The following is a 23,698-nucleotide window of genomic DNA, read 5'->3' as shown; positions in this document are numbered from 1 at the left end:
CCTATGACAATGTGGCCAGTTTTGTTTTGTTTTGTTTTTGGTTACATAACAAGAGAGCATATGATCTTTGCAAAAACAACAGATGTCTTCCTTCCTTCTAGAGCTACTGAATTTGCATGCCGTTTAAAAAACGCCGGGTGCGCTCCTGTGAGCCTATCCATCATAGGCTTTAACATACGCCTCTACAATTGGGTACCAGGATTTGCAAAAGACGTGCATCCACGTGGAACCACAACTGCTAGGAGGAGCATAGGGCTGTCCATGAAAATGTCAGCTCGTTCCCCTGTAACATGTTGCAATGGTCACCCTTCCTTTTAACATTGTTCTATGTCCATTCCACTGCCCTCTGCCTGAATCCTACACTGCTGTCTGGCCAGGGGAGGAAACTCTCCATCACGGTAGCAAGAAATGTATTTGCGAAGGCTTTCACAGCCAGGATATGATGGTTGTTGTGGGTTTTTTGGGCTCTTTGGCCGTGTTCTGAAGGTTGTTCTTCCTAACGTTTCGCCAGTCTCTTTGGCCGGCAGCTTCAGAGGACAGGAGTAGCATTCTGTGCTCTGGTGCAGTCTGTTTGCCCACTGATCACCATAATCACCCACTGATCACCATAATCACCCATCTCCTTAAAAGGACAAAAGCTGATCCAGCAGCTATAAATATTCAACATACTGCACCACAGCACAGAGTTCCTACTCCTGTCCTCTGAAGATGCCGGCCACAGAGACTGGAGAAATGTTAGGAAGAACAACCTTCAGAACACAGCCAAAGAGCCCGAAAAACCCACAACAACATGGAGGATCCTTTACTAACTATATCCTGGTAGGAAACTTTGACACCTGGCTCTCTTTTTGGCTGGTAGCCCTGCATTCACGGTAACACATATTCCCACCAATTGCTTATATACGAAATAAATCAACAGGGTCACCCAATGCAGTTCCTGCAGCCCTTCAGCTCCATCAGGGAAATCTCCCTTCAGCACTTACGGCCCTGAATTCTCTCACCATAGGAGCCAGAAGCGACTCTGCCATTGTGAACAGCAGAAACGGGTCAGAACACCCTCATGGAATGATATGCAGACTATACATAACAGGAACCTCCTTGCCGTGGCACAGAAATTCAGCGACGGGGAAGGGGGGGCAGAGTCCTGGAGGACTGTCTTCCCTAAAAAAGCAGAGAAAACATCAAGCTATTTGTGAATCAACTTGGCGAGCTTCAGAGGCGACAGCCAAGTCCATGTCTCATAGGTGTATATTTTAAAAAATTGTTTTGTTCCTCCCAGGTCTGAATATATAGGGCAAGTCCTGCTTGAGAGGAACCACGTCCCAGATGGACCACGGCCAAGTTTGTAACCGTAGCCTTCAAATCTGGGAGATCTTCCAGAAAGAGGATATTCAGACAAACAGAGTAAACATTTAGGGGCTCCTTGTACATGTTTTGGGCACACCATAGAAGAAGCTTAGCTTATACGGTGCAGGAGGTAACCCTGTCACTTCAGAATACAGGGGGGGAAGTGCTGTGCGCAGGGTGGCCAAGCCAGAATCCTTCCCCTTTGACTACACGCAAGGGGAGTGGGAGATATTAAAACCTCACCATTCTTCCACTGAAGCATTATAGATGCACTTCATCGCTTGCTATTTACGTATGTCGGTTAATCCTGAATGTTCTTCAGTTGGAACAATCAAACTATTTACAGATGTGACCTTTCTTCAACCAGCAGCTTGGCTTCTGGCACTTTTCTTGTCAAGTGTCTGGAAATCTCCCCAGCCCTGTTTCTTGGGGGGGGGGAAGAGTTTTTCTACCCAGGTACACAGAGGAGAATGCTGGGAGGCTTAAATTGAAATGACACTGATCCAAAATACAGTATGGAATTTTTCACAGCACGGAGAAATATATATATATATATATATATATATAAAAGGTAGGAAAAGCAAGCCAGGATACACTCAAAGGGACATGAGGTGCCACAGCACATAAAACAGACTCTTCAGGAGGATCAGAATTCTTCTAGAACTGTAATGTAATGCTTTGTGAGGAAAAGCGGGGAGATTTATCTACAAAACCAAACCAAAAAACACGAACCAACAAAACAACAACAACAACAGTACAGAGAAAAGCAATGGAAATACAGCCGAGGCCAACAAAATGGATCAGAAGAAAGCATGAACCCACTCCCCCAACAGTCGTCTGTTGACAATGTACTGTACGTTAAAATGAAATGCCCCCAGGGATCAAAGGATGGTGGAGGTAAAGGGGGATGATGAAACCCGGCCAACACAGCAGGTCTGGAAAGAAAAGACGAGGAGAGATCAGCAGTGAAGGAAAGAGGGAAAGAAAAAGGGGAACGAGAGTTGAGCGTAAGATACAGTACAAGTTAACACTGATTGATTGCACCTTTTCTGTCTCTGGAAAGGACAGGCATCTAAATCCAGCGCGTTCATATGCAAAATATATACACAAATCTAGATTAGCTATATATATATATATATGTATATATATGTATATATAAATATATGTACACACTAGCACTGTACACATACGAGAATTCTGCCAAGATCCAGAGCCTGGTTCGAACATTACCCTTGTGTGAATCTACTGGTCTAAGGTGGGATTTAGTCTGTTAACAGGAAAGGAAAGGTTGCTTTGGATCATTCCCACAGAATTGACCATCTTTGGGCAAAAGAAACCTCCAGCAAAATGACTCCATCGTCTAGCGGTCGCTGACGACGCTCGTCCGTGGTTTACTCGATTCCAAGGGAGGGTCAACTTATTTCGAAGAGGTGGGGAACTCCACGAAAACTCAACTTCAGGCTGTCGATTCTGTGAAGGAAAAAGGGGAAGGGCAACTTTTCCTTTTGCAGAGCGGTGGAAATCTGAGGAACACGTCCGTAAGAAGGGAGATGGCTTCCTCTCAACGCAACAGGCACGTAGCAATCCTGGGACTTCGTCTTTGGGGTTTCCTTAAAGCTTGCTTGTCTCTCAGCTCAGGAGAGCTGTGGTTTCCCCCCCTCCCCACCCCACCCCGAAACTTGGGCACTTGGTGGGTTTCCTCTGGCAACAGGCCTCGGATAAATAGTGCAGCAATACGTTAACGTCACAGAGATGGTCAACAGGCAGACTCCCCAACTGTGTAACTCGGTCAGGCAATGGCTTCCTTTCCATTCAGAAGAAGGCAGCAAATTGTTCCAAGGGCCACCGTCAGCGATCCGCCTCTAGTGCTCGGCGTCCATCGCATCCAAGTATTTCGCCTCAATGATCCTGGGGAGCAAATTGTACCTGGGTGAAGGAGAAGCAAGAGGGTCCCTTGTTAGTTACAGGCCTCAATAAACCCCTATTGTTTCAGATTTGTAACACCCCATCCGCCTCCTCAGGAACCGCACTGTAATCTACTAAGTGGACCAGCCTTCTCCAGTCCAGGGGCCCCCAGTAGAAAATGTGATGAGAGCTGTAGCTGAGTTAAATGAGTCTATTAATTAGGACGAGCGCAAAAAACGGTCTGTAGCTCAACATCAAAAAAAACTAAGATCATGGCCACTGGTCCCATCACCTCCTGGCAAATAGAAGGGGAAGATATGGAGGCAGTGACAGATTTTACTTTCTTGGGCTCCATGATCACTGCAGATGGTGACAGCAGCCACGAAATTAAAAGACGCCTGCTTCTTGGGAGGAAAGCGATGACAAACCTAGACAGCATCTTAAAACAGCAGAGAAATCACCTTGCCGACAAAGATCCATATAGTCAAAACTATGGTTTTTCCAGACGCGATGCATGGAAGTGAGAGCTGGACCATAAAGAAGGGTGACCACCAAAGAATTGATGCCTTTGAATTGTGGTGCTGGAGGAGACTCTTGAGTGTCCCCTGGACTGTAAGGAGAACAAACCTATCTATTTTAAAGGAAATCAACTCTGAGTGTTCACTGGAAGGACAGATCCTGAAGCTGAGGCTCCAATACTTTGGCCATCTAATGAGAAGAGAAGACTCCCTAGAAAAGACCCTGATGTTCGGAAAGTGTGAAGGCAAGAGGAGAAGGGGACGACAGAGGACGAGATGGCTGGACAGGGTCACCAAAGTGACCAAGATGAATTTGACCCAACTCCGGGAGGCAGTGGACGACAGGAGGCCCTGGCATGCTCTGGTCCATGGGGTCACAGAGACGGACGGACACAACTTAACGACTAAACAACAACAAATTAATTAGGATGATAGGGGAAGAGAGCTTCCACATTCAGAGACAGTGTATCTGAGAATATTAAGTTTCTGAGGAACAAAAATGAAGCTTTCATTACCCTTACAGTGGGCTTCCCGGAGAAATGATGGTTAGATAGAACCTTGGGGTGCAGCGCTTAAACTGAAATACGGCAGTAAAAGGCTCTGCTCGTGATCTGAAGCTGACAGCCGCAGGTCGCTGGCACAAGGCTGACTTGGCCTCTTGAGGTCAGTAAAAGGAGCACCCATCTCACTGGGGGTGGCGGGCGATGGGTAGCCTGCACAATTAAAAACTGTAAACTGCCCAAGGAATGCTTTAAGCGCTATGGGGTGGACTATAAGCAACACACATGGCTTTGTTGCTTTCAGAGAGAGGAAGCCGGCCTGATTCAATAGCACTTGTGTTTACTTTTAAAAGGGAAAGGGGGAAGCTCATGAACCGGGTATCAACTAGACAGGGATCTCGTGGTGTCGGGGGCTCCCAGAGGCATCTGGTGGGGGCCACAGTGAGATACAGGAAGCTGGACTAGATGGGCCCTTGGCCTGATCCTGCAGGGCTCTTCTGATGTTCTAACCATGATGGGGCTGTGGTCAAAACCAACAGTCTTGTGGCCATTCTCAGTCAGTTTCTTCTCCATCACATCAAATACCCCGTGGCATGAGAATGAAGTGTATCCTGACACCCACTCCTAACCTGCACTTTGGCTCCATCAGCCTGGCTTACGGATCGATTCAGAACATGCGGCAAAACAACACACTTGAAAACCATCATCAACAGATGGAGAGAAAAAAGCAGAAGGAGGGAGGAGACCAACAGCACAAATCTATCTAGCATCCTGTAACATTTAGAGTCGGTTCAACTAGCTCAGTCATCAAATCTTTGAATCCTAGAATAACGGAGTTGGAAGGGGGCCTATAAGGCTATTGAGTCCAACGCGCTGCTCGAGGCAGGAATCCAAACCACAGCAGATCGGACGGAAGTTGGCTCAAAGTTCTCCTGAAGGTCTCCAGCCTTGGGGGGCTCATCACTTCCTGAGGTCTAGGGTTTCACTGTCGTACTGCTCTAAGAGTTAAGAAGATTCCCTGATATTCAGCCTAAATCTGCCTTCCTCAAGTTGGCCATCCAGCTTCGACAGCCTCTTCCACCACTTCAGCCACTAAGGCCCACGGTTGAGGATCCACCGATCCCTAGCATCAGCATGACAAAAGAAAAGCCCATGCTTCAGCTGGTGCAGCAAGCGGCACAGAGAAGACGCGCACAGCGCAACACAACTTGTGTAGATGGCAACCCAGTTGACCCTCAAAAGATACTGAAGAACTGATGGTTCAAAAAAAGGGGTCGGGCCAGAATGGGATATTCTCTCCAAGTCCTGGGGACTACCAGGGACCTACCTGATGGGGATCATTCCAATCATGATGAGAGGGAAGATCATCTTCATGTAGGGCAAAGGAGACATCCCGAAGCCGCACAGAATGAGAAGCTGGAGAACCTGCAAGCCGGTGAAATAGTGGATCTTCCTTTGGGGGACTCGGCGGATGTAGTGAGTTGGCGGGTAGGCGGTCTGGAAAGGACAGGTTGGTGAGTAAACCAGCAGTGATTGCCTTGTTAAACTAACGGAAAAGAGACCAAAATCGTTCACACTCTCAAGAACACTCATCCTTTTGTCAGGGAGGGTGTTACAAAATGTTGTTTCCTTCGTCACCAGAGATGGAAACGGGAGTCAAACGACTCGCTATCAAGTCAGACTTAAGTCACATGGGCAAATTGACTAATTTCTTGTTTCTTTTTTCCAGTGATTTAGACTCAACCTCTGAGTGCGATTGACGGGTGTCGTTAGCTAGTCTTTTGTGTGCACTACACACAGTGACAGCTCATCTCCCCCCCTTATCACAACAATACACCCATAACAAAAAACACCCTGATCACCCAATCTCCTGAAAAGGACAAAAAGCTGATCCCACAGCTACAAATACTCAACTATCCCACAAACTGCACCAGAAGACAAAGTTCTAACTCCTGTCCTCTGAAGAAAAACCTCCAGAACGTGGCCATACAGCATGAAAAACCTAGAACAAACAGTAATTTTATAGTTCTTCATCAGCCTCTACAATTTTGCAGCTCCTTTTCCTTGTGTGTAAAAGATGATTTAGATTCATATTGAGCTGTCTGTGCTCTGGTGCATAGGGTTCTGACTCCTGTCCTCTGAAGATGCCAGCCACAGAGACGGGCGAAACGTTAGGAAGAAAAAAAAAATCCAGAACACGGCCAAACAGCCTGAAAAACCTACAACAACCATCGGATCCCAGCCGTGAAAGCCTTCGAGAACACAAGATAGAATACACTTCCAGTTTGAACCTAACACTTCTGGAGCTTGGCAAAGTTACTTTCCAAACCATCATGGCCGTGGATTTAAGACCTGTAGCATGGCTTGGCCAATGACCCCCCCCCCAAAAAAATCCTTTGGAAACTGGGAGGATAAACCTTGTTTTCCTCTCCTAACCCCTCCTGTAAGTCGGATGGCTGGGATTTCTTTGCTGGCAACCCTCCGGTGGCACGTTGCCCACCGTATTTTGCCACGGGAGGAGACATACAAGACAACACATGGGGTGTGAGCAAAGACACAGGGGAGGCGGAAAAATCATAAAAAGCAATCAGAAGCTCTTTAATGGCTGTGTTTTTCAAGCTGCAGTAATCAAACTGTTATTATGAGCTTCCTCAGGAAACAGAAGCTGGAGACCTCCGGGGCCTTCCCTCCTTATCCGGCACGGCCAAGGTCTGGCTGGCTGGCTTTCTCCCCCCTGTGCTTACCTGCTCTTTCAGCAGGAGGGCCACCCTCTCGAAAAGCTGGTTCCCATCAATGGAGGTCAAGGCAATGTACAGGAAAAGCCCGTACAGGACCGGTTTTGGGATCAGCTGCAGCGGGAAAGGCAGAAGCAAGAGGGAGAGTCCCACCAAGAAGTTGGCCACCAAGGTCGTCAGCCGGGTCTCCTTCACGCTCACGATCCTGTCCGGAGACAAAGCACAAGACTGGTATCTTAGCAGACAGAGAGAGAGAGAGAAAAACCACCCCACCACCATTATGGATATTTCATAACAGCAAGTCAAGAGTCACGAAGACCTTCACAGTTAAAATAATGACTTATGTGGGTGAATGAGCCGGCACAGATTAAACACCACAGAACTCCATATAGCCTGTCCAAGATTCCAGCTGCAGGGCTTTTTGACGGAAGACCATCCACCATTCAGCTCCACAAGTGATCTGTGCACATGGTTGGACAAGGACTTGATTCAGGATTTAAGCCCTGATTCGAGGATTTTATGATTTCGACCAGGTTTGAATGAAGTCACCAAGGATGATCAGGGGACTGGAAACCAAGCCCTAGGAGGAAACACTTGGAGGAACTGGGCATGTTTAGTCTCGAGAAAAGAAGACTAAGGGGAGATCCTTGAGAAAAGAAGACTGAGGGGTGATAGGATAGCACTTTTCAAATACTTGAAAGATAGTCATTGAGAGGAGGGGCATGATCGGCTCTCGATCATTCCAGAGTGCAGGGCACGCAACAACGGGTGGCAATTACAGGAAGCCAGATTTAGGCGGAGTATCTGGAAAACCTTCCTAACTGTTAGAGTGGTATGACAATGGAACTAATGATCTTGGGAGGTGGTGAGCGCTCCAACATTGGAGGCATTCAGGAGAAAATTGGACAACCCTCTGTTAGATGTGCTTTGATTCGGATTCCTGCACTGAGCAGGAGGGTTGGACTTGATGGCCTTAAAGGCCCCTTCCAACTCCGTTCTTCTATGACATACTCATAATGTCTTGTTTCAAAACTTTACTATGGGACAAGAGAGATTCACGGGTTCTAAGAATTTGGGGTTGTACAGAAAACTAAACAGCACAAGAATAATCTTCTAGCCCTTATAAGGGCAAATTTGGATTTTAAAGTGTCCTGGGGAAACCTCTACATGGAACTAAATCGGATTTATGATATTTGAGGTGGAGGTTTTTCAAAGCCTCACTTGCTCCCTTGGCTATCAAGCAACAAAATTTGTTTCAACTGTATAACTGATATACCCTATAGATCCTGTTTTTCCGGGAGCACAATTAGTATATTTTTTTTTCAGCTCCAAGCACCCACCACTCCGGTTGTCCCCTCAGTATCTTCCCCACCTTCAGAGCAGATAACCAATTCGGCTTTTGGTAGCGTACTAAACAAAATCTTGCCAAATCCACCTTTAATCCTCTCCTTGCTACAGCAAACCCCGAGTTGGAGCAGCAGCACTTTTGACTCCTTTCGCTTTTATGACATCTTAACAAAGAAGAAAAGGAATCAGGAAACAGCTCAGGAGAAACAAAACCGGAGGCAACTCTTTTGAAAAACTGTTGCTTCTTGCCAAATTGGAGATTTTCTCATTAGGCATTAAAGGAGGAGTAGCTGCCCCTCCCCAGTGCCTTTTAACAAAGATGCAACATTTTGAGGCAGGGAAGGGCCATTCTGAAGTTCCTCCAGAAAGGGCGTTCTGTGTTCATTTCTCAGGGGTTGGGGGACATGTACGCCTGAGAGGCCCTCTGCATAGTCAGGTTGGTGGGAAAGATACTACAGTGGTAGCCCGCTAGACGATGACCCCGCAAAACGATGAATTTGCATGACAATGAGTATTTGCAATCACCATTGTGCTTTACAAAACAGTGTTTCCTATGGGCGATTTTTGCTGGACGATGTTTCAAGACTTTTTGGGGGGGGGGTTGATGCTTTGCAAGACGACGATTTTTACAGCTGATCAGCGCTTCGCAAAATGGCTTCCATATGGGCGATCTTCACAAAACGACCACTATTTTCCTCACTGGAATGCATTAAATGGACTTCAATGCATTCCAGTGGGGAAACGCTTTTCGCAAGATGATGTTTTCGCTAAACAGTGATTTCAATGGAACGGATTAACATCGTCTTGCGGGGCACCACTATATTGACATTTTCCAGATTGCACCCGGCAGAAACAGTCAGGAGTTTTGTCCCCTCCCAATTTGCATTTTTTTCTTGTGTCCCTGTGAGAAGGGCCATTTCCTTCTTTCCTTCCTTTTCCTTTTGTTCCTTCCATTCCCTTTCCTCTCCTTCCTTCCATTCCCTTCCTTCCTTCCCTCCTTTCTTCCCTTCCTTCCTCCCTCATCTTCTCTCCACGCTGCATGTTCTTTCCTAAGCTTGGCTAATACTTCCTGAGATGCAGCCTGTCCTTTGGCTGCATGCCTCTGCATCTCCTCATTTTAAAACGAGTCCAGGTTGCCCTTTTAGTATCTGAAGCAAATTTACACATATTGCAGAAACACAACCAGTAGGGATTTGTGTGGATTCTTACTTTGTGACTCCCTCTGCAACCTCTCACTTTTTTAGACTTCCTCTGGAAATCTTCCCCCCACCCTGCGTCCCTCTCCTGGAAGCCTGAATCAATGCAGAAACTAAGAATTCCGAGGCAGGAAGGCTGGCGTGACTAAGAAAGGATGTATTGGGGTTTCTTTATTCTGAGCTTTTAACCTCACCGTGCCCAGAGGGTGGTTAATGTGATCAATCAAGGAAGCAAATAAGTCAAGAAAACCCCTATCCAACATTTGGAGGAGCATGCACCAAAACAGTGTGGGCTTAGCTAACTGATCCATGGACCTGTGCGCCATCTTAATAATATTTTCCTACTTTTTTTTCCAGACGCTCAAGTTAAACAGGCCTGTACAGAAGATGGCCCGTAAAATGCGTGAGCCTTAACACCATGCTCTGAAAGTGCGTAGTACCAATGAGTAGTTGGCCCATTTCTGTTTTAAATGGCCATTCCTAACCCGCCCGATTCAGAGGCCTAGATTCCAACCCATAGCCTTCCGACGGCACAGGAATTGGTCAGGTGGTCGGACAAAATGGCCGCCCTTCACTTACGTTTCATAGATGTGGCCGTTCTCAACCCTCTCCTCCACATAGGCCAGAGCTCGGACATGCATGGGTGAGTGAGGGAAGGCAGCGTGGATCCACGGTAACCCAAAGACGGATAACCCGGTGTTGATCAGAGCTACGAGCAGCAGGTCCCAGTGGTAAGCAGTTCCCTTTACTAACCTGAAATAAACTCTTATTAGTAAAAGGATATAAGCATACTAGCCAGGTCGTAGCAAGTCAGAACAGCCTCCCCCTACCCATTTTGTCTCCCCTACAAACCTAAATCTCTTAGCACTATACACTCTGCAAAGCACATCAATTTGAGGGTCAAATCAGAGGTTTGAACGAACAAGCGTGCCCTAGGATTAAACTGTTTTTCCGCCCACCATGAGATATCTTCGGAGAGACGTGCCCAGCAGACTTGCCAACAAAGTCCGTGTTTGTCCTCCGGCGATCAGCCAGAGAACAAAACATACTAAAGGCAAGATACAGAGGTGAGGAAAATCCTATGCTATGACAAACAAACAACTTTTCCCACTCGAAGGAGGACCTCTGCTGAAAACAAAGTCAGGGTCACTTAATTTGACCCTGAATTTTATTTTATTTTTTTAATACTCCATTTGGAAGACAGTGATGACCAACAGAAGACCTAATACTTAAATCAATGCTTCGGGGAAAATTGCTTTTTTGAATACCATGATCAGAAGCCAAGCTGGCTGAAGGTTTCTGAGAGTTAGAGTACAATCCCTACTCAAAATCCTGTTTGCACTAGATCCATAATATCTGATCAGTTCATGTTATTGCCCCAAGCAGGTCTTGCATAAACAAAGTGGCTGTTTGCATTCAGCAGTGAAATAATTTCTGCATTCTTTTCTTCTTATTTTTTTTAACAGCTGCTTCTATTTACATTCTGATCTAATAATTAAGGGAGAGACCTGGAAACAGTAGAGGAAATGTGTGTTTCTCGAATGCTGGGCTGGCCAAACTTGGAACAACTGTTTGGCCCCGGCCCTCATCCTTCGCTCCAGATGAGTAAGAGCTGGTTGTGTTCTCAACAGTGAGAGCAAAGACTCTCCTTTGTACCCATTAACAATGATCAAGGCAGAGCTCTTTTTTAAAAAAACCAACCGTCCCGTGCATTAAGCTCAGCCCTAGACCAAATGTGCATGGCAGGATACTTTTCAACCTCTATTTTTGGAATGTGAAAACAGAGAACCCAACTTGTCTTGCTCCCAGTAAATGTCCAGGCAGCGGGCAAAATGGGACTTTAATGGGGAACCTGAAAATCCTTAAAGTGGCCTGGCTTTTTGATGTCAATGTACAGAAGAGGCTTTCCGTACTGATCCCGGGTCACATAGATATATTTATCTTTTCTCAATCATCTGTCCTACCACATTGTAAACTGATGCTGCACCGCTGGGTTTTTTTAAAAATTCTGTGTGTTTTTGTAATTGTCCTTGAATTTTATTTGCTAAACTGCCGAGAATCATGGTGGTTTAAGAAGAAGTTTCCGTTGCCATGTGGCCAACGTGACTAGGGAATGCCATTTTACCTTCCCACCGAGGTGGTACCTATTTATCTACTTGCTTTTGCATGCTTTTGAACTGCTAGGTTGGCGAGGAGCTGGGACAAAGCGACGGGAGCTCACTCCGTCGCGTGGATTCGATCTTACGACTGCTGGTCTTCTGACCCTGCAGCACAGAGGCTTCTGCAGTTTAACCCGCAGCGCCACTACACATAATAATAAATAATAATCATGTGCCTCCAGTCAATTGTGACTTACGGCAGAGAAGTGGTTTCCCCTTCTCTTCTTTTGGAGGGAAATCCCTGGGACATCACGGCTTGCCTGAGGCAACACAAGCTGGCTCTACTCCTAGGAGACCCACTGAGGAATCAAGCTCCCAACAACTGGCTCAGCGAAACCCCTGAGCTATTTAACCAGCTACTCTCATAAATCTTAGGATGTGCTTTCTTTGATTTATAAAGTTATATAGGGAACATCCACAAAAACCTGACAAGCCTTCTGCTTGATAAAAGGAAATCAACAAATCCCATAACAAAGCCGGCTTCCCTTGATTCTAGCTTGTATCCAAACATCCAAGGGAATAGTTGAGTGCTTTGGACCCTCGCTTCTGAGCCGGTGCATCAATCGGGAGCTGTAGCTAGATAAAAGCAAGGCCCTGGTATAATTTTTCTTCCCTTTCTAGCACACTGGCTTCTGCAGAGGGAAATCGAAGGGTTGAGACGAACACCTTTCCGAATGTCTCTTTTTTAAGATGAACAAGTAGGAGGGAGGCTTGCCAGAAGACTGCGCGGAGCAGAAGGGCCCGCAGGAAACCCCGCTGTCTTCTGCAGGCGGATGGGAGGGAGCATGCAAGAGGATGTCACGCAGGATCTCAAGGAGGGCGGTCCTTCTCTATCAACCCATGGGGTCTTCGGGCAGGGCAACCTCTCCCAACGGGCTGTCTTCAGAGGTGCGTTGGTGGTCTACAGCGAGTCTGTAACTGGAGAATGGCTGGCATAGTCCGTCCTGAAATGTGCACCCTTTAAAAGGCCTACGTTTATGGGATTACTCAAGGGAAGATGAGGGCAGCTCTCGGTTGGTGTTGAAGTGCTTTCGTTTTCATGAAATCCAGAAATCCCCACCACTTCTGGACTCACTAGAAATGGTGGCCAATATGTCTTCTGATGTACAGGATTTCTTTTTTTTGTGTGTGTGCAAGGAACAATCATGCATAAAATGTGTTCTTTGCAGCTGGCAAGGGAGATCTCCAAGCAGGTACCACCAAGGAAGGAAAGAGGAGAGGAAAGGAAGGAAGGAAGGAGGGAGGGAGGGAGGGAGGGAGGGAGGGAGGGAGGGAAGGAAGGAAGGAAGGAAGGAAGGAAGGAAGGAAGGAAGGAAGGAAGGAAGGAAGGAAGGAAGGAAGGAAGGAAGGAAGGAAGGAAGGAAGGAAGGAGAGGGCATGTAGGTTGGCAGTGGACTTTGGTTTTTAGTTAGCCTTTTCCCTCTCTTTTTGCCTCTGGAGCTAGCGAGCAAGCAAAGATATGCTTTGTAGGAAGATGAAGAATAATTCCCAAATTCCTCATCTCCAGAGTGAGAGTGAGACAACTGCCACTGTTTTGTGTATGTCAAGATTTCTGAAATGCACATATTGTCCATGGAGCAGTTTCTTGATTTGGTATCTTTTCTCTCCAAGAATCAAAGCAAGCATGGAATGACTGGCTTGTGGTTTTAAATAAGATTCAAGCTACCGATCTAAAGCTTCTGAAAAACTTAAGGAACAAGGCAGTGCCAATTATACTTTTGATTAATTTATACAGTTAGCATGAAGATTCTCCTGTTAATATTGGGGTATCTACTATTTTTTTCCTATTAGGAAAAAAAACGCACATCTTTTTCATACTGTAGCCAACTGTATTTCTGCTTGCTTTAATGTTTGCTTTCCAAATTGTCTGCAACGCACGAGCAAACCAGGAAATTCATACAAAACAAATTTAAAAGTCATTTTGAAAACTAATTTGAAAAATGCAGAATTCTGTGGGGGAATCAGAGCATCACGTCCCATAGGATGTAGCTCTCTGTGTAATCTCTACCTTGCAGTTGCATGGGTCGTGATTCACCTGTTCAAAATAACAGGGATCCTCCTTGCATAGGAGGGGAATAAATCTTACCCCGCACAAAAGTAAGGGCAAGAACCACCACCCATGCAGCAGACTGTGGTAAAATTGAACCGGGCTCTGCCCTTTACGTAACACTGCGAACAGACATGGTTTCAAACAACAGGCTTTTGGAAACCCAAAATATAATACATGCCATTGTAAAGCAAGACATGCTGCATACATACAGTGGTGCCTCGCTTAACGAGCGCTTCGTTTAACGATGAATTCGCTTAGCAATGACTTTTTCGGAGCATTTTTGCGCTCCGTTTAATGATGTTTCCTATGGGCGATTTTCGCTTAGCAATTTCGGGACCATGCTTCGCATAACAATTAGGTTTTTGGGTCCCCTGTTTCACGTAACGATGGTTTAAACAGCCTCATGTTTGCTGTTTTTTAAATGTTATAAAGTTAAAGTTTACTGTGTAAAATGTTTGAAATCATAAAGTGCACTTAATAAACCCTTTGTTAACCAAATTTGACTTTGTTCTGACTTTTTTAATTTGTTGTTGAATTCCCCCCCCCCATTGAGATGCATTTAATGGGTTTCAATGCATTTCAGTTGGGGAACCGCGTTTCACTTAGCGATGTTTCCTATGGTGATTTTCGCTTAAGAACAGCAATCCGTTCCTATTGGAACGGATTATCCGGTTTTCAATGCATTTCAATGGGAAACCGTGTTTCGCTTAGCGATGTTTTCCCACAGCGATGATTTTTTTGGAACCAATTAAGATCCTTAAGCGAGGCACCACTGTACTGCGCTATAGCATTTAAAAGCATTCTCTTGGAGGTTTACAAGTTAACTGCTGTACTTTTTAACTGGTTACAAAGCAAGAAGCTTATGTCTGAGTAATGATTTCGTATTTTGTGATTTCGTTATGCTTTTGTAATGTATAACTGAATTTGCTGTTCTGAGCTATAAAGGAGGTCAACTCAGATCTGTGGCTTGAGGAAGGTCGACTTAAATATTCCGGAGTAGCAACCTTGGCTTGTTCAGTTTATGTCAGACAACCTGCAAAAGGCCGTGCTGAACTATTTAAATATGCCTTCCTTAATTAAAATAAATTAAACCCAAGATTCCAGAATTTTAAGCATCCAGGCCTCATAAGGAAAGATGCAATGCTTGATGTGAGACCTCCTGATGGAGTCTGTAGCTTTCCGGTGCTTCAAATGACATGGGATTAAAAGGAGAAGTACGAATCAAAAGGGGTGAGCCCATAACCAAGAAGATTACCTGTTCTCGGGGGCATTTGTGAGCGACGCCACTATATTTTGCTCAATGAAAAAAAGCATGGAAAGGAGGAAGCCGAGGCCCATGGTGCTCATTACGGAGCCGACGGAGAGATCCCGCAGGGGCGCCAGCTCAAACAAGCTCTCCGATTGATTGTAGTTAAATTGAGACACTGAAAAACAGAAAACGCCACAGTTAGCTCCCTCAAGCCTCGTTTAGATCTGCCAGGGATTTGAACTATCCACCTAAGTGAACAGAGTTCACTGGTGGAAGAAAAATGGGCTCTTCAGACTTCCATTTCGGATGACGATGCCGAGTCATCAGCAAGCGGGAAAAACAGTCTTGGTAACTCGTCGCCAGCGGAGATACTCAGAAGCCGACAGCACGTTCTTTTGCTTCCAGCAAGGAGAACCCCTCAAAAGCCGTGTGGCTCAACGATAAAGACTTATGAAATAACTCTGCTTACCTTCTGATGGCCAGTCACAAAACTAAACAAGCTACTTCTCTAGCTACAAGAAAGAGAGAAACCCTTTGCTAGGACAAACAGATGACTTTTACCCACTTTAAGGGAGCTCCGTTTCCAAACATGAGCAATATCGGCTGTCTGCTTTGATCCTATAGTTTTATATCACAAGGCAACCATCACATTTATCATCCACAAGGTCAGGAATCGCAGTTCTGAGCTGCTCAGGTTTGGCTAGCCCATCCTGTCCTTGCAGATCCTTGGCTACATATTTTTTCACAGTGGTTTATGACAGCCATTCTCAACGGGGGGGGGGGCATAGGGCTCCTTGGGGGCTCCTGGAATCTTTGAAGGGGGCCACAGACTGGAAACAATGCTTCATACACCACCTCATAAGGTTCATTATGCAACTTACACAATCCTTATTCGGCCTATATTTGTTTCCTCTTGTGTTTACGGCTGCGGCCAAGAAAAGGTTAAGAATGGCTGGTATAAAGATCACAGCTCCAAGGAATTCACCCTTAGCCATGGGTGGGATTTTTAACACACCCAATATTACTTTGTTAAAAGACCAACTATCTACCTCTCCTTGCTGTTGTTGTTGTGTCATTTAGTCGTGTCCGACTTGCTGGCAAGGTGATGTCTCTGCTTTTAAAGATGCTGTCTAGGTTTGTCATTGCTTTCCCCCCAAGAAGCAGGCGTCTTTTAATTTCGTGGCTGCTGTCTCCATCTGCAGTGATCATGGAGCCCAAGAAAGTAAAATCTGTCACTGCCTCCATATCTTCCCCTTCTATTTCCCAGGAGGTGATGGGACCAGTGGCCATGATCTTAGTTTTTTTGATGTTGAGTTTCAGACCGTTTTTTGCGCTCTCCTCTTTCACCCTCATTAAGAGGCTCTTTAATTCCTCCTCACTTTCTGCCATCAGAGTGGTATCGTTTGCATATCTGAGGTTGTTGATATTTCTTCCGGAAATCTTAATTCCGGCTTGGGATTCCTCCAGTCCAGCCTTCCGCATGATGTATTCTGCATATAAGTTGAATAAGCTGGGGGACAATATACAGCCTTGTCGTACTCCTTTCCCAATTTTGAACCAATCCGTTGTTCCATATCCAGTTCTAACTGTTGCTTCCTGTCCCACATATAGATTTCTCCTTACTTCACCCTAAACCCCTTCTTCAATGCCAAGACCCTCATATTTGTCATATGCATCTCCCATTTCCGTCCTTGGCTTGGACCACAGATTGGTGACGAACGGCGTCCTCTCGCCGATGACATATTTTCCTCATTCTCCGTCCACATCAAAAGGACCATCTGCTGGTATTTTTGTTGTGTTCGGATGGATGAAGCCGTATCAGTGGAAACCACACTTCGGTCATGTTCAGAAAGTGGCCGACACCTTCAGGGCAAACGCCAGAGTTAAATCTTTCATCCCTCCAACGGGTAGGGCCAATTCCAGTCTTCGTTCTTCCTTTGAATGCTACACAGTGGGACTTGTTTTGCACATTCTTTCTCTCTCGACAGGTGGCAGGGGAGCAATTGTCAGTAAGGAAGCCCACACACAACAAAAAATGGCCACTTTCCAGCTCTGAATGGATAGAATGATGGTCACCTTTCTTAATTCACATCCATTCATTCCCCCACACACTTCCTGTTCACGTCATCGCTCGCTTGTGCAATTCCTGTCTCCTTTCACTCTTTTCCTGATGTGGAAAAGGTGACCCGTTTGGCGACCTGGGATCTTGGATAATTTTTAAGATTTCCTTGTGCCTCTGATACTCCTACCAGATGTTCAGGGCTATGAGCACATTTTAATTAGGAAAAAGTACAAACTGGCAGTGAAAAAAAAACCACACACACACCGCAGGTCACACTTATCAACACAGCCTTTGTATGTTTGCCGACCGCCTTTCCTGCCTCTGGTAATTTGGCAACTCTTTAGTTCCCTTGCCACAATCATCAAAGGGACGAACTCTTTAAAATAAAAAAAAGAAAGGAAAGAAGAGAGAATGCCATTTTAATGATGCTAAATTAAATTACTGACAGGAATAACTTAAGGGGACAAAACCAACTGTGTTGATACCATCTCGTTTGATTATCTCATTGAAGGAATTAGCATCGATTGGGGATGCAGGCAGTCGGAACAAGACTAACAGCCCCTTTTTTTGGTGGGGGGGGAACCAAGTTTGGATGTTACCCCCTTCAGCTTCCCACTTTCCCCTCTTCTAGTAAAGAATCAGAATATCCCAACTTACTCCTTATTTCCTTGAAGAAATAGGACCCAACAACGGAGAACGTTAGGACTGAAATGGGTAAGGCACAGTCGGAAAGGATTTCGCGGACTCTGGCGTGCAAATAAGGGCTGAAATGAGATAAGAAATCTTGTCAGAAGGAACGCATGTATACACACCCTTTTTCGGAGGCTAACACATGAGCAGAAGGTCTTCGTCCGTGGTGGTTGAGAACGGCCGCTGGCTCCTGAAGGGCGGCCATTCTCAACCTTTGCTTGTGTTTTGACCAAGGCCCTTTGAGGAACTGTAAATGGCAAGTTTTTCGGGAGTTTAATAATTCAGAAAATCAAGTAATTCACAGGGCTGCCATAAGTCGGACATGACTTGATGGCGGAAAGTGACAACACCCTGCCTTTAAAAGGACCTAAGGCGGCTTGAAGATTTCAAGATAAAAACAGTCAACATACACATACTAAAATGGATGAAGCAAACACCGCACTAAAAAAATGGGAAACAGACGCAACAGTTTTCAGGAAATCTCACGGGGACGCCCGGTCTGTCTTCCGTCCTTCCGAATGGAAGTCCGAACAAGAGCCAACGGGAAGCGCAAAGCTGAAACATACCTTTTTTTAAACTGGTACAGCGTGTGCCCCAGCCAAAGGGTCCCCAACATCAGCATGAGGCTAAGAACGGCTGTCTCGCGCCCGTAATGCACAGGGACAGGGGGGGCCTCTGTCTGGTTCCCCAAGGCAGAGCGATCCACAGACATATTCCAGATGTTGGTGGCATTGTCCGCAGGTGTGCTATGGTAGTGATGTGTAAAAACTAAAAAGCAAGGGGGAAAAAACAGAAAACATCTTGATAGTGGCCCAGAAGAGGCACCTATGGAGTGTCATGTGTTTCAAGACGTATGCCGAAATCTCCCTGAATCATCTCTGGGGGGGGGGGGAGTAAAGAGCTGGATGGATTACATTCACCTTGTATTCATTAATACTGTCATTAATTTTAAAGGAAAGACCTCACCCTTCGGGATGTGACTTAAAGGCAGAAGGACCAAGCCGTGCCTGCTTAAAGGCTCTTCTGACCATGTACACCATGTCTACTGCCTGTTTATCATCACTATGTCCTTAAATTGGAGGTTGCACCAGATGGCTAGTATCTTACTGCCTGCTAAAGAATGCTTACAATGGCCCTTCTTACAGGAATCATCTTTGCAAAGAAAACAAAAGCTTTTCTAGGATCAACCACTTGTCAACCATCCAGAGGGAAAATGAAGCACAAAATACACCAATCTCTCCATGCCTCAAGTGTATTTTCTAGTGAAAGCATCAAGGGTTTGAGATACATATAAAAAGTTACGGAGCAGCAGTAATTTACTTTCCTGTTCTTTAGATCAAGTCCTCTCTATATAGACAATCAAGGCCTATAAAGAGCCAGGAAGGACTCTGCTTCCAAGCCCAGAATCATATGACTATAGAGGTGGAAGAGCTACCAAGGGCCTTCCAACGTCTTCTTCATGCCTGGTTTGTGTACAAGGGAGTTTCCGAAAGAGTCAAGCTGGTGGCCCCAACTATACTGCTTTTCCGGTTTACAGATCCTACCCCTTAGATGCCTTCTCTGACCACCTTTCCTTCCAATCGTAGAGATGTACACTCAAATCCTAGCTGCACCCACTTGGGAGTCAGTATTACACTGGCCATCTCTTCGCTCTTGGGAAGACTCACTCCCAGATCTGCCCTGGATTACTGCTGCATAAATATTCCCACAAATCAATCTCTCTCAGCCACGAGTATCACACAGCTGACCAGGATTCCCGGTGCCCTCACGCATGGGTAGTAACTCACAACTCAACTAGGTCCACGGAATCATGAGGATTTTGATGAGTCAATTCCTCCATAAGTTCCACTGATTTAATCGGCTTACTCTCGTCTCAACTTGCTACTAGAGTTGAGACACGGTCTCTCAACCTGTTTGTGCATTCTATCCTTGTTCTCATGAGGTGAGGGTGGGTTTACCTCTCCGTGTATATCCGCGTGCACCATCGATTATGACTTACAATGACTCTCCCTGGATCTTCTAGATACAAAGTCCTCACTTATACTTTCTCTCCTGTTGGGGCTTTGGCCCCATGCAGCTTGCCCAAGGCGACCCAGTTGGCAAGGTACGTAACCCCATCAGCAGGATACAATCCGGGTGATCTTAACTGGTCCCTCATCCTGGAGTCACGGGGGGTGGGGTGGGGACTCAAACATCTGACCCCTGGTTCTGCAGCCACCAACCCATCGAGCTATTTTTGCTGTCCATTTTATCCTTACAAAACTTTATAAGGACAGTAAGGCTTGAGAGTAATAGAACGGGTGCCATCCAGTAAATCTCATGGCTGAGTAAAATTCTGAACCTAGAGGCCCATCAATCTCAGTCAAAATCCCAAGGCGCCATCTAATACCTGCGTCTGTCTATATGGCACCACATGTATATAGACACGCTGCTTTGTATGGAAGTATTTGGCAGCTAGCTATCATAACCTGTCACTTAACAAAATCTCAGTATTTAATATTCTGCAGCTAGCCTGATACAGCCCAGCTCAGCAGCTGAATGACTCCCTCGGCAGGAAAAGTGCTTATGGGATGGACCTCTATAAACAACAGAGGCAGCTGTGACATCTTTACTAATGCAGGGCGATCCTAGCTGGGGGAGTCATTTAAGGTCCCTCCCCGGTCCCTCTGATCCTCTTTGGCCTTTCCTTGTTTGCTTCAGCTGCTGCCTGGCTGCTTCCTGGAAAAGTGCAGAAGTCAAGATCAAACGGGAGTGAAGCTTAGGGAGCCGAATCGCAACCCTGGGAAAACAGAACGGTCATTAGGGCTGCTGTCGAAAAGAATGTGGTGGCTTCAGCTCTCCTGTTGTCCACCCCTGTCTTCCTCGGGACGTGATCCAAAAACCCTCTCCATCCCCCTCTTTCCTGCACGGCTGAAAGGGGGGGGGAGAAAAGGTTTTAGAAATGAAGAGGAATATTAAACTGATTTTCCTTTAGAAGGAAATGGGGTACCTGTTGAGATGAATAGGACCCCCTTCCCCTGAAAAAAAGCAGAACTTCCCCTGACAAAGAGGGGAGATCGATGAAGGCTGTCGCTTCTAATCACTCTCTCCCTCTGCAGATAAATAGGCCATGGGAGAACTACTGAAATCTGGGCAAAAACAATTTTCTTTAGGATAAGAGCCCCTTTCTCGCCTTTGCTACCGAGAACAACTGTGATCCAATTTGTGTATTTTATTTATTCAATGCATCTCCTCTCCAACCAACAAGTGCTCAAGCAATTTGCAAAATGAAACCATGAGATGAATGAAGTTTAATCTAATGCAATCTAAAGATATATTCATCGGAATAAAAGAAGAGAAAAGGTATTTACTGTATTTTTTCGTGTACAGTGGTGCCTCGCTTGACGAAGATAATCCATGCCGTTGAAATCGGTGTTAAGCGAAATCCTCGTCAAGCGAAATTAAAAAGCCCATTAGAATGCATTAGAAACCGGCTAATGCGTTCTAATGGGCGAAATACCTCATTGTGAGGCGAAGATTCTCTATAGGGTGGCCATTTTCCAGTGCCTGTCTTGCAAAAAATGCCTCCTAAAAACAACGGGGGGCCATTTTGACAGCCGGTGGCCATTTTGAAAACTGGCTATCATCTGTTGAAAAAACATCGTTTAGCGAAAAATCCGTTCCCGAAGCAAGGAACCGATTATCACTAAGCGAAAAAAAAAACAATTTAAACATTGTTTTGAGATCGCTTTTGTGATCGCAAAAACATCATCATGAAGCAGATTCGTCATTAAACGGGGTAATCGTCAAGCGGGGCACGACTGTATAAGATGATACTTCGGTCTAAAATCTTTAGATTAAAAATTGAGGGTCATCTTATACACAGAAGTAAGGAAGGGGGCTTTCCCCCTCCACTTTCTTGCGAAGAAAGAAATTTTGGGTTAAAAATGTGGGCTGGCGTCTTATACACAGAAAAATACGGTACGTGTGTTGCCATAGATAGACTCCGGTATCAGATGGTGTTTTGAGATTCTTCTTGGTAGCCCCTAGGACTGGTCTTGATTTGAGCTTGCCTGCACCAGGGAAGAAGTTCATGTTAGAAGCTACTCCGTCCCAGTAACTCTTTCTCGTAACCACACGACCTGAGACTAAGCCTTCTGAAGTTGGGTCTCAACTAGATTTTTGGTCAAGAAGCATTCGAATTTCAGGTTGTTCATTTGGAGCACCACATTCCTCAAAGCCTTCTGGCTTTGCAAAGGAAGTCGAGACCGCAACCCGTACCCTGGTTTTCAAAATTAACACAAAGAAAAGCATTCAGCTGTTCGGGCTTACCTTTGGTTATACCTTTAAGGGCATCAAGAACAAAGGTAATGGAGATAAAAAGTGCAATGATTTCTTCTGTTGACCTATGAAAATATGGGAGGGGGGAGAAGAGAAGAGACATGTCAGCATTATAGAAAGCCAGTTAGGTATGAAAGCCAAAAGTTGCAAAAATTATCGTCTTCAGAGGAAATTAAACAGATACAGGATTACACCGCCTTCCAATATCTTGTCTTAAGGTGGGACTCCATATCAGCAACTCTTCAAATCAGATTGCTGCTTCTCAAGATCTTTTGAAAAGGCATTATTCAGCAAATTTTAGCTTTGCCTTCTTGTTCCTGAACTTAGTCAATTCGAAAAGAATTGGGAATTAAATATAAGATCTTATTTACGCCAACCTGATGCTAAAGCGGACACTCTGTCCTAGCTATATACTAAGGCTCTCTTTGGCTTTCACACCTAACCACAGAGTTTGTGCTACTCACAGTTCAGGACCCAAATCACAGTATGAGCTGCCATACATGCAGCAGGAAAATCATGGTTTGTCTTGGTTCCCATCTAGAATGTATTCAGCTTCACAAGTTTACTCCTTGCTGCTATTATGCAGAGATCACAACTATTTGTAGTTGATTTGTGATCTTTTGCTCTGACGTTTCTTTTATTTTATGATGTCATATCAATTTGCCATGGTGTGTTTTATGATTACTTGTTTTTGTTTAGTTGTTAAGTTGTGTCTGACTCTTCGTGACCCCATGGACCAGAGCACATGCCAGGCCCTCCTGTCTTCCACTGCCTCCCGGAGTTGGGTCAAATTCATGTTGGTCACTTCGGTGACCCTGTCCAACCATCTCGTCCTGTATCATCCCCTTCTCCTCTTGCCTTCACACTTTCCCAGCATCAGGGTCTTTTCCAGGGAGTTTTCTCTTCTCATGAGATGGCCAAAGTATTGGAGCCTCAACTTCAGGATCTGTCCTTCCAGTGATCACTCGGGGTTGATTTCCTTTAGAATGGATAGGTTTGTTCTCTTTGCAGTCCAGGGGACTCTCAAGAGCCTCCTATTTCCCAGGAGGTGAAGGGACCAGTGGCCATGATCTTAGTTTTTTTTTATGTTGAGCTTCAGACTGTTTTTTGCACTCTCCTCTTTCACCCTCATTACAAGGTTCCTTAATTCCTCCTCACTTTCTGCCATTTCTGATTACTAATTGTGTTTAATTCTCTGTTGTACACAGTGCCCAGTTTGGCCCCAGGCCAGATGGCATGATATAAAAGTTAACTAATGAACGAACGAACGAACGAACGAACGAACGAACGAACGAACGAACTAACTAACTAACTAACTAACTAACCTAAGCCAGTTTCTGGTTTACAATTCTGATTTGTTGGTTTAGCCCCAAAGTCAAGGCTTTTAAGTCTGGTATAAGATATTAAGTCAACCAGAGAAAAGCTTTAGAAAACATATGAGGAAGAAGGAGTAGGTGATGTCTGAATACAGCTTAAAATGTGTTGCACCCAAGACCACGCAGTATAGATAAGCTGTCATTTAGGACCTTTTTTGTTGCTGTTGTTCTCACAACCAGAAAAGACAGATTTTTTCAACACTATCCGAGAGAATCTGAACAAGACACTTAAGCAAAGGCCCTT

General features: G+C 45.3%; 1 protein-coding gene across 16 annotated transcripts in view; it reads right to left on the bottom strand.

Annotated features, from left to right (window-relative positions):
* Positions 1 to 1,993: 1,993 nt before the first annotated feature.
* The window catches only part of SLC4A11 (solute carrier family 4 member 11), a 195,605-nt gene continuing 173,900 nt past the window's right edge, over positions 1,994 to 23,698 (bottom strand). For 10 of the 16 annotated variants that reach the window (XM_073002135.2, XM_073002130.2, XM_073002131.2 and 7 more), the window contains exons 13-20: positions 22,070 to 22,143; positions 18,325 to 18,526; positions 17,726 to 17,832; positions 15,013 to 15,181; positions 10,128 to 10,313; positions 7,015 to 7,210; positions 5,598 to 5,767; positions 1,994 to 3,273 (exon numbers count right to left, since the gene is read on the bottom strand). In XM_073002135.2, the coding sequence (XP_072858236.2) occupies positions 3,210 to 3,273; positions 5,598 to 5,767; positions 7,015 to 7,210; positions 10,128 to 10,313; positions 15,013 to 15,181; positions 17,726 to 17,832; positions 18,325 to 18,526; positions 22,070 to 22,143 (1,168 nt within the window). In that variant the 3' untranslated portion in view covers positions 1,994 to 3,209. The remainder of the gene's footprint in view (positions 3,274 to 5,597; positions 5,768 to 7,014; positions 7,211 to 10,127; positions 10,314 to 15,012; positions 15,182 to 17,725; positions 17,833 to 18,324; positions 18,527 to 22,069; positions 22,144 to 23,698) is intronic. The other 6 variants (XM_073002132.2, XM_073002137.2, XM_078394445.1 and 3 more) reach the window with 1 other exon arrangement.

The sequence above is a fragment of the Pogona vitticeps genome, chromosome 5, assembly GCF_051106095.1.
Source record: "Pogona vitticeps strain Pit_001003342236 chromosome 5, PviZW2.1, whole genome shotgun sequence".
Taxonomy (NCBI): domain Eukaryota; kingdom Metazoa; phylum Chordata; class Lepidosauria; order Squamata; family Agamidae; genus Pogona; species Pogona vitticeps.
The sequence above is the reverse complement of the archived record's forward strand: the minus strand, read 5'-3'. Positions and strand labels throughout refer to the sequence as shown.